The sequence below is a fragment of the Porites lutea genome, chromosome 5 (genome assembly GCF_958299795.1).
Source record: "Porites lutea chromosome 5, jaPorLute2.1, whole genome shotgun sequence".
NCBI classification, from domain to species: domain Eukaryota; kingdom Metazoa; phylum Cnidaria; class Anthozoa; order Scleractinia; family Poritidae; genus Porites; species Porites lutea.
The window spans coordinates 10,067,303-10,078,293 of NC_133205.1; the positions used below are offsets into that span (position 1 = coordinate 10,067,303).

At 39.4% G+C, this 10,991-nt stretch overlaps 1 protein-coding gene across 1 annotated transcript; it reads left to right on the top strand.

The window, feature by feature from the left end:
- Positions 1–42: 42 nt before the first annotated feature.
- LOC140937768 (probable UDP-sugar transporter protein SLC35A4) lies at positions 43–10,501 on the top strand. Its single transcript, XM_073387335.1, has 11 exons — positions 43–152; positions 2,488–2,626; positions 3,102–3,210; positions 3,824–3,988; positions 5,255–5,313; positions 5,514–5,576; positions 6,355–6,500; positions 7,491–7,516; positions 8,409–8,511; positions 9,023–9,072; positions 9,378–10,501. Exons 2-11 carry the CDS (start codon positions 2,523–2,525, stop codon positions 9,564–9,566), a joined length of 1,014 nt encoding a protein of 337 aa, XP_073243436.1. The 5' UTR covers positions 43–152; positions 2,488–2,522; the 3' UTR covers positions 9,567–10,501.
- The last annotated feature ends 490 nt before the right edge of the window (positions 10,502–10,991 follow it).

Genomic DNA, 10,991 nt, shown 5'->3' on the forward strand with positions numbered 1-10,991 from the left:
AGATGGGACTCGGGATGGAGAAGCGCTAGGAGGACTCTGGGTACCAGATTGTCCGGAGTCCGGAAATTCAATTATTTGCTTAGTTGCATTTGTTGTTGTTGATGACTTCGCGGAAGAAAGTCCTTGTTTACAAATCCTTGTTGAATCGCCAGGTTTGTTGAGTTACTTATTTCTTTTGCTACATTGTCTGTTATAGCTCTAATTATGGATATTTTATTTACGTATTTGAAGTCTACTTTACTCTAAAGTACGTTGCGTCAGTTACTCTCTGTCACTTGTCATGAATCGATCATCAAGCTAATTTTCCGCCCGTTATTTAAGTCTCAAGTCAATGCTTTGTTATGTTTGTGCCTTCTATTATTTAATCTCTATCTCATGTAATCTTCACGCAAACAACACACAACAGAATATCATACACGTTTAAACAATGTGCATAGCGGAAGTGCGTTGTCACATTTGATTTGAAGTAAACAAGAGAGACATCCTTTATAGAGAGGAGAAGTGTGACGTCACGTTAGCATGGTAGGAAAATTTTTGGATCCCAACATTAAGCAACGTTGACAGTGTCGGTAACAAAAACAGGAAAAAAGCAATATGTTTAGATAGCAAAACAACAACTTTGCATGTGCATCATGCTTTTTTGTATTCTTAACTGTTGTTGTACGACTACAACGTGAAACTTCCTAATTTCACGCACCTGCTTTATAAAGTAGGTGAAAACAACACAATTTTTTTTCTTTTTCTAAACTGAAATATGGTCCCAGTACTCAACACTAACTTGTTTGGACACTAGTAGCTAGGCAGTGGGCTAGCAAGTGACATAAATCACTAGCCCACGAGGTGAAGTCACTGGTCAAAAGAAAAAAAGAAAGCCCAAAAAAATATATACCCAGTGTGGGTGTGGAACCACTATTTCCTTCCGGTGTCTAGTCTCCTCCCGTATCTTGTTTGTTTTCAATTCTTTATAAATACAGTCAATACGTTTTTTGAAAGTCCAACTTTAAACTGGTAAAGGCAAAAAACAGAAATTTTCTGTTTCTGCGATAAAAGCATAGTTGCAATTTGCTAATCTGCTTAGCGCTACTGTTTGAGTTCACACACTGCTACAAGTTCCACAAGAAATTTTTCTGCTAATGAATCCCAGCCAAGGATATGTTTCTTTCAACCTTTGGGGATCTAGAAAACGATGACCTGCATCTCTTTCTCTTCATGCTGTGTGTGGTCCTTTGGAAACAACGTACAAAAAACTGCATAAGAATCATTGGCCATTGAAGGATGCTTTCTCGTAGATGCGCGAAAAAATTTCAAAATGGAGTGATGTGATGGAGTTCACCCAGCCCAGGCATAATTCCATTTCCAACACGGCAATCGTTTTGCAAGTCAATCATACAGTTAGGTTTTACATTTAATACTCAAGGTAAAGAAAACCTAAGTACTGATGAAGCATATTAAAAAAAAGAATGTCCCAAGTTATAGACTGAAGTTCTTCAAATTTATTTTGTTTACTAAAGGAACTGGTCTAAGGGCTAGTAGGAGTACATTTTTGCTAGCCCAGCATGAAGTTTCACTAGTCCTGGGTTAGTCAGGACTCCCGTTAGTGTTGAGCACTGGGTCCTTTTAGCCTGCGAAAACATCCGTTTCTCCTCACTCTACGCTGCTGGGGACGTTTCGTGTGGAGGAATGTCTGCAATTCAGCGGCAGAAATTCCATACTGATGACGTAAATCAATGTTTATGTAATAAATCTGGTAGTCATGGGGTTCCAAATACAAATTTGACCAATTTTACGTGTCTTTCTGGTCGATTTAGGTAAAGTGTTGTGTTCATCTGCCAACGAGCTCCAGCAAAACTCAAATGCTTCTTCAAGAGAAGACTATATTCCACAAATATTGGCTGTTTTGTTTGAGATTCTTCGCGTTTACATCCCGGGTTTACATTTGACCTTTGTGGCTTTTTGTCTGTCATTCGTAAACAATAGCTAAAACAATGTAACTACTCAGTCGACCGACCAGCGCTTCTGACCGGATTCTGGACAGATTTTACGTCATCAGTATGGAATTTCTGTCGCTGAGTCGCAGACGTTCCTCCGCGCAAAACGTCCGCAGCGGCGAAGAGCGAGGAGAAACAGATGTTTTCGCAGGCTAGGTCCTTTTGGATTCAACCCCACAAAATTTAGCCAATATTAATTTTGACAAATTATCTGAAACTGAACAAGATCGATGAAGTCTGAAACAGTGTGAATTCTTTTTTTAAGTTCATCAACGTTTTTTGATTTGTTGTCATCCAGAAAATTTTGCTACCATAGCAACATGACGTAACAACTTCTTCTCTCTATTGCGGTAGATGTACCTTATTAGATTCAATTAGGTGAGTTAGCTGATCAAGACGAATCTGTTGATCTGTTCCTAGCTGCAAGTTATTGCAAATTTATTGAATATCAATTATTATCTTAACCAATTTGTTTTAATTTGTTTTTCTTTCCAATTAGAGCGTTGCATAGAGTTATTGCATTCATCCATCAAAATGATGTCCAGATCGATTTTTGCCAGACTACCTCAGACTTCTTCTACTGAGCAGTTCTCAAGCCCTCTGATGAAAGTGCTTTGGAAAGTAATGATGGTAGCTGGGTGAGGAAAAAATTAAATAAATCTTGGTGAATACGATACAGTAAACACCCCTGTATCAGAACCCCGGTTGTTTTTTCCTACAACAAACACAGGTTATAAAAAGTACATGTGTAATGAAGACAACTAAAATTTTCCATGTACCGAGTACATGAGTTGTCATAACGTATATATCGCAAGCAGTAATTGGCTGAAATGAGGCTTTTTTTCCTTTTGAATTTTCATAATATGTAGTTTGGCCGGAATTAATATCAGCCAAACCAGTCTAAACAATTTGGGTTATCCCACAAAAATTTTGGCAAAGCAGGAAAAATCAATGCCATAGAGGGAAAATATTTAATATAAAAATTTTATTTATTAATTAACATCTATGATGTTCTTCACAACAATAATGATTACAGTGTTCTAAAAAACTGCAAGGTAAATATTCCATGGAGTAATTATTAATAAAGTTTGTTTATTACTCATCTATTGGCAGAGTTGTTATCTATGGCTCACATGCAATACTGATCAACTTGTGTAAAAATGACCAAGGAAAGATTCCATTCAGCTCAGCATCAGTGGTGTTGTTAAGCGAAGTTATCAAGGTGTGACATGAGAGTAACTAACAGTCAATCCCTTCATGATGAGCTAGTGTCTGCAGTATACATAGCTTAACCCTTTAAGTTCCAAGTATGGCCAAAAACAATTTTCTCCTTACAATGTCCATACATAAACATTAGAGAATAGGTTATGAGAGTAAATAAGGTGATCACCAAACGGAAAATGCTTTGATCTTTTATCAAGTTCTCTCTAACTATTTTTAGGATATGTATGGATACCACTCTGGAGAATTTCTATAATTATTGATGTTGGGTCTTAGAGGGTTAAGAGTTTGTAAATACATGTATAGTAGCAGCGCATGAGGTGCCAGATAAGGAATTTCTTCAGAAACTTAAGTACCTTCTAACTGAGAAACTAGTCCCAGCGTCATTGGAAATTCCCTCTTCACTGAATCAGAAGTTCAAGGGAATTCCGATTAAAAGCTTCTTAACTGGGCGGGCACTAAGCTGAAAGTGAGTACCTTGGAAATCCCTCCACTCGTCACAGGTTGTGAACTTTTCCCAAAGTACATAATTATCCATTTCTAATTGTGTTGGCAATTATGGAGAATTTATCGTGGGAGCACACACTTAATTGACCATTTATTACTTGTTTTAGTTTCTCTTTTCAGTGATACTTCTACTGCCTGAGATGTGGCGTGGTGCTGTACACTATCCACCAATAAAAACAGTCGTTTTCTTCTCTATCCCTGCATTTCTTTACTGCATCAGTAACAACACTGCTGTTCATGTGCAGGTTTACTTGGATCCAGCCAGCTTCCAGGTACAGTCATACTCAATTGCTTTGTTACTACACTTTTCAACTGGCAACTTCACATATATAACTCTTTGTACCCCATTTTAACAATGGGAAGGAGAATTAGAACCAGGAACCTCGTGTAAATGCTAGAAAACCGGGAAGAACATGTAAATGTTGCAGGTCAAATTACATTCAGGTTTAAATTTCAGCCTAGGGTGATTTTTGAATAATTACAATTGAGGTTAGGAAACAAAGGAGATTGAGAATCAACCTAGCATAAACAATTTCAACCTGAATTTAACTTTGACTTGTTACATTAAACATGACCTTTTTTCTGAAAATGCAAGCAGTGAGGGTGTTTTCTTCTTGGGGTTAGGATGCTGGTTAGGTTGTCTTCCATGAAACGAGGTGAAAGTTGCTGGAGTGGTTGTGGTGTGGGGATGGTATTGTGTGGCTGCAGGCCAGTCAATGACTATGCAAACATCACCCCGTAGTGTCTAACCTGCGTAGTAGCCACCTGTTTTCTTAGGGAGAAGGAAGAAATCTCAAGGATGTGTCTGAAAGGGAGAAAAGGCTCTCCCTTTCATACTTCCCCCTGGCTTGATGATAACTGGCACCTGCTACAATTAAGAGTTGGCCATCAGTTTTTTGTGGGAGGTGCTCTTAATTTTTACATTTTTGGAAGAAGAAGTACCGTCATACTGCTTACTTTTGGAAACTAACATATTTAACATACCAAGGGGGGGGGGGAAGAGCTAGATTGGGAGCAGAAAAACCCTTCAAAAGCTAGAGGCATGACAGGCAACATGCAAATGTAATGGCCTGACTTTAAGGGAAAAGCTGTAAAAAAACACGTGAAACCCTGCAAAGCAATTAGGGAACCCCCACATATCTCTTCAAGAGGCTGCTAGCGAGCCATGGTGGTGAGTTTAACTTAGCCGTAATTTCATTCAGCCACATTTAAAATGCATCAACAGAGATGAGAGTGGATAGAGGTGCCTGTGAGGCTGGCGGAGCCTGGAAGTGCAGCCAAGTGCAGTGCATAACCTTGGCAACCTCTTAAGAGTGGCGTCCATTCAAACTCACAGAGTTGGGTTGTGCTTGGAGAACACAGGGCTGGCCAACAGGGTGGACAAGGGACCAAAAGCTCTCCCCCACTTCCCCCCAATATAGGGTCCTGGCGATACAATGATAAGCAACAAGATCTTGATGCCTAAACTTAGAGCGAATCAATTTTCTAAACACTCCGAGGGAAGACAAATTCCTTATTATTGTTTTTGTTTTTAACAGGTGCTATGTAATTTCAAGACAGGACTTACTGCAATTTTGTATTGGCTCATAATCAGAAGGTACTGACTTCTCTTCATTCCTGAATGGCTGGAAGTGAGACTTTTAGTATTTGAAGAGGGATTGTTTTTGTTTTATGAGTAATAATAGTATTCTGTAAGTTTTGTAGTGAGTAAATAATTTTAATAAATTGTGAAACGTCTCAACCTTTGAACAAGTATGTATTTCATTGTTGTTTTAAATATTTGTTTTTGCATTCCAGGAACATCTCAGAGAAGCAGTGGACTGCTCTTGGTCTCATCACTTTAGCAGGTTGCTTTAACAGGTTAGTCAGTAGACCATACAGGAGCTGTCAATAGAAAATTGTCTTCCAAGTCAAATTATATTCAGAAATTTTCATCCAGCCAAAGTTGTAAGAGACAAATCTTTACGCTTTATAGACAAAGCTTTTCAACACAGAGCGCACTCTCTCTCTCTCTCTCCAGGTGGGATGCTTGCCTTGTCCCTGTACGGCGTCTTCCCATGCCTTCTCGGCGGTCAATGTATTTCGGTGACGTATCCGAGACGTATCTCAAAAACTTGCTCGGACCACGTGACCCGAAACGTATAGGCCGGGGGGCATAATGAGGCCTAGGGACTAGGAAGTGGGATGCTACTTCTTCAAAGTTTGACCTCTACTTTTTCTATCCAGCAGTATTGATAATACCTTAAATGGTACTTAATTTCGCCATTTTTGCGAGACAGTATTTTGCGGGGTTTTAAACTGGAACAAGCAAAACACTTATTTATAACGTGACTTTTAAAACTGGAACGAAGGAAAACCCATTTTTGAAAATTAAATTTTTAGTTTGTTAACTCAGGAGCCGATTACTAGTACTCGACCCCTGGTTAACTTTATCTGACAACAAAAGATACAAAATGGAAGTGGTGTATTCGTTCATGGATAGCTATGGATTTCCCAGATAATGTACGTACATAACATCTTTATTAGCCTAGGGACCAAGCCAAATACTTTCACTTGCATTTAAATCCTTAGCAACCCTGCATGGTATTGTCTAATTCGGGTACATTCCTCTGATGGGTTTAAAAAATGTTTCTCTCAGCTATGGAGGATTGCAAACATCGCAGGATATCATTCAAGTACGGAACAACTCCACCAATGTTGCGAGACATGTATATGTCACAGTGACTGGTCTCCTGCTTATGGTGTTTTACTGCACAATGTCCGGCTTAGCTGGCATTTCAACAGGTAAATATTCTCATTTTGGAACAGAAGTAACATTCCTAAAACACTTTGGAGCAACTTAATTTTAACTAACATTTTGTTTTGAACGAGATAAAAAAATCAGTTAACAGAAGTGGAAGTTTTTTTTCGCTAAGTCATCGTGAAGTGAAAGGTGGACTGTCTTGGTCCCATGGATTTGAATCAGAAGTGAACATTCATCGATCATAAGTCACAGGTGGCTGACACAAATAAAAAAACCTTAATAAGCTCTTTGACTAAGAGACAACTCTCAAGGACACTTATTAACTTTATTCAGTAAAATAACCTTTCGAAGGAGCAAATGTGGCCTGGAAATTTCTAAAACGCTGTCTTTAGAGTAAAAGGCTAAAATATTCTGGATAACCGTTCCATTCGTCTAAGATATTCGGAGTTTTGCTACCAACTTACGTACGATTTTCGGAGTTGTATTTTTCACTGTTTATTGCCAATTTATTTGTTAAAAAAAGGCCCCGTGGAAATTTCGGTCTTAAGACAAAATGCCCGCTAGAATCTTTTAAAGGACGTACGGCGACGCCACACCCTCGAACGTTCGACCGTGCCCATGAGGGAAGCTAACAGGTCTGGATGAGACGAAAAAGCCGTTCGAGACAACCGAAGTTCCCCTAAGAGATCCGAACAGATGAACAGTGTTTATGGCAGCTCGAAATTGACCGAACTGGCTTTCATGGCCTAGAGAAAACCATTTGAGACACTTCTGACGCATTTGGAAACATTTTCGGTCGTTGGGTGCCCTTGAGCTCTGCAAAGCATTGATAGGACAGTCTCCAAGATTAACAGTTACTTTAAAATGTCTACTGAGGTGAAGTGTGTTGTATTAGTGAAAAATTCCGTATGAGGGGCTTATATGTAGTGCTAGAAGATGGGAACAGTTAAAAGGGACTTTAGAAATGTGGTACAATTCTTATGATACTGCCCTTACTAATTAAAACAATTCTTTTCGTTTATTTTATTTAGAGTACATCCTGAAGAGACAGTATAAGGTATGTAACATTGTTTTTTTTATCTCTTTTTCGTAGCTAAGTTTCTCGCGTCATGACATTTAGTAAAGGCTATAAAGACCACCAACATGGTAGCAGCCAGCTTTACGGATGCCTGCGTTAATAAGGACACCTGTATATAACGGACAGTTTTGTTTGCCCCGACAAAAAGCTCATATAGTTTTTTCCAAAATTAACCCACTTATTGTGGACAAAGGACACTTTTCTCTGTCCCGAGTCACAAACTCTCATCGTCTACCCGCTTATGGACTCTGGTTATCTCCGTACTTTCTAACAAAAACGGCGAATGACCTTCAAAAGTTTCTATCTAACATTACGTCCATCTGGCTCAGGCGCAATAACAGCTCTGTTAGAAAGTAAAGTCATAGCCTCCCCCGCAGACATTCTTAGGCGTGCGTCACGCGTTCCTTCCCCACGAGCGGGGAATGGGGAAGGAACGCGTGACGCACGCCTAACAATGCCTGCGGGGGAGGCTAGTAAAGTCATGGATTCCACTGTTGTGTTTAAAAAAATACTTACTGAAAGGTTCAATGATCGCGGGGTTTCTTTTTTTTACAGTTGCGGTTAAGAAATTAATATTTTTTGGTAAAATGTCTGCTTTAATCGTTAGATCTATAAACATGCGTCCAGGGCTTTTTTTTTTTTTTTTTTTTCTGAGAGCCCGCTTAATACGGATAGCCAAATAATACGGACATTATGGTATGTCCCTTTGGTGTCCGTATTAACCGGGTTCCACTGTAATAATCCCCGCATCTCAATGTGATTTGTTTTGTCATAACCGCGGGGTTGCACTGAAACTCATTTCTCTTAATCTATTCCCTACAACCTTTGAGTTAGGTATGAATTATTGCTGCTTGTTTCTTGACTTTCTAAGATCTCTCTGCACTTGCAAAACACTTTGATGTACTTCTATGGCATGATGTTCAACTTATTGGCTTACTGCACATCGGATTCACAGCCTTCCGATTCGTCTGCCGGTGAGTAACAACAAAATGAACTTGCCCTAATGGTTTACGGTCAAGTCGCCCCAAGGTCATCTCGAAACCCGAGTTATGTCGTCCGAATGCCGAGTTACGTTCCCCGAAATTTAGTCTTGTTCTACAACGTCCTAACATGTTATTACTGTATACATTTATCGCGCTTGTTTCGTCTTATCAAGTCTAAGAGAACGGGATATATTACTCGTGTATCGTGCGTATTTCGCCTCATCAAGGTTTAAAGCACGCGATACAGTTGCACCTGATTACACATTTTTGGCGCTTGTTTCGTCTTATTGTTGCTTAAAGATCGAGATACATTATACACACTACTTTATTTATCCGTGTATCACACCTGATAAAATTTCGGGCTGCATGACTTTTGGGCGACTTGACTGTTTACCTCTATACGTAGCATGGCCATACGTGCAAGATGTTTTATGGTTTGTGGTTCAGTAACGTATTGAAAACAATTACAAGCTGTCATTTCCTGACTTGAGCTTTTTCTCAGGGTTTTTCAGTGGCTACTCAAAATGGACTGTAGTCATCGTTTTCTGTCAGGTATGTTTGAACAAATGTTGTATTTGCCTATATTTGGGCGTGGCTTTAGCACTGCTACACATGTATGTCTGGCTTTAAGCCCTTCGTCGCATCGCGTTTCCACACCAAGTTTAGCTAAAGCGAAGCCATTTCACCGGTTGACTCTGGGCCTTACGTCAATACCACTGGTCTGACTTTTTTGCAAGTGTTACTGACCTAAATTTCTCAACAAAAACCTGCGAGCAAGCTCTCCGGGAACGCCGGGAACGCCGGGAGAGCTTCCCTCGCAGGCTAGTTTCTCAAATGCTACCTTTTTTAAATTGCAGGCCATGAATGGACTGATCTTGTCAGCAGTGATGAAGCATTCGAGTAATCTTATTCGCTTACTTATCATTGCCTGTGCAATGATTGTCAACACGGCTTTGTCTATGGCAATATTCTCACTCCAACTAAACCTCTACTTTAATATTGCATTTATCTTGGTTATCTTGGCTTTGAAACTTTACCATAGTTAAGCTAAGATAGACTGCTAATTAGCAAAGCTTGTCGGCTGTATATGCCTATCAGTTCTGTCACAAGCCGGGACGGGTGGGGAGAAACTCTTCCTCACCCCCACTCGGGCTCAACAACCAAAATTGTAAAAAAGAGTGAACGTACAACACCCAATTTCTGACTTTTGATTTCCGATTGTTCTTGTCACCTAAACTTCTTCAGAAATTTACTTCGGCCGCATTCGGAAATTTTCGGGCGTCTTCGGAGAGGTTTGGGTCATTGTCGGAAATCTTCGCTTTGATGAGAGGATAAAAAATCTCATCCCTGTAAAGAGCAGTGTACAATGAAGTGAAATGTAACGCATAGGAAGGACGAATTGACATTCCCTGTATACCACAATGTATTCGTCTTTTGCATTTTTCCCATGTACTATTATTAAGAGCGACTCTCTTACATAGAGGAAATGATTCGAAAATGATGCTGTACAATCCCCAATACAGTTGAAACTTCATGTCTGACATCATTGGTTGATATAAGTAATACTGAACGTTTTCAGATTAAATCAATTTGTATTTTAAAAGAAGTTGCTTTTAAAAGTAATTTCGAGCTATCGCAACTCATGTAAATGCGTACTTTATACCGTACTTAGTATTTTTAATCTTAGTTGATTTAACCGCGGCAGGATTAGCTCAGTCGGTAAAGCGCTTGACCGCAGAGCGGGAGGTCGCGGGTTCGACTCCCGGGACCGTACCAACACTCATGGTCTTAAAATGAGTGAGAAATGAAGGTACTACCTTTGCCCTACAAATGGCTAGACCCTCGCGTGGCTTGGATGACCACGTAAAATGGCCGTCCCGTCTCCAGTAGGAGACGTAAAAATAGTGTCCTCATTTAATGCTTTCGTGCTAATTACATTGACACTAAAATAAAGTGCATTTTTCTCTTGTTTTCAACCTTACTTGGAGCCTTGTAGTTTTTAGCCGTATTTTGATTTTATTTCAATGTATTTTTGACCTTCGAATTAGAAGACCCTCGATATCCTGAAAACCTCCTTTAGGTGATTGGAGGCCTTCTCTTAAAACATTATTGATTTTGTTTTATTATACATTTTTTTTGTCTGTATTATTTCAAATAAATGATTCACAACTTAATAGTTCAGAATCAAGGCGTGTCTGAGTTTGTCTTCCGATCGTCCTCCGCGCGCTTTCTAACAATTTCTGCAAAATCACGTTTCACTAATGCCAAAACTCCACTCCAGGTTTCACTCAGTTTCCTAAAAGCCAATGGAAATATCTCGCTCGCGAAACATTAACTTAACGTTCCTAAAGTTAAAAAAATTAAACCCACAAGTCACCGATCGAGCTAAAAATAGGATTTCTTTCTTTCTCAGATAAACTATGTAAACAACTAGACCTCAAACAACTTCCGCTCTAACTTTAGTAACAAAC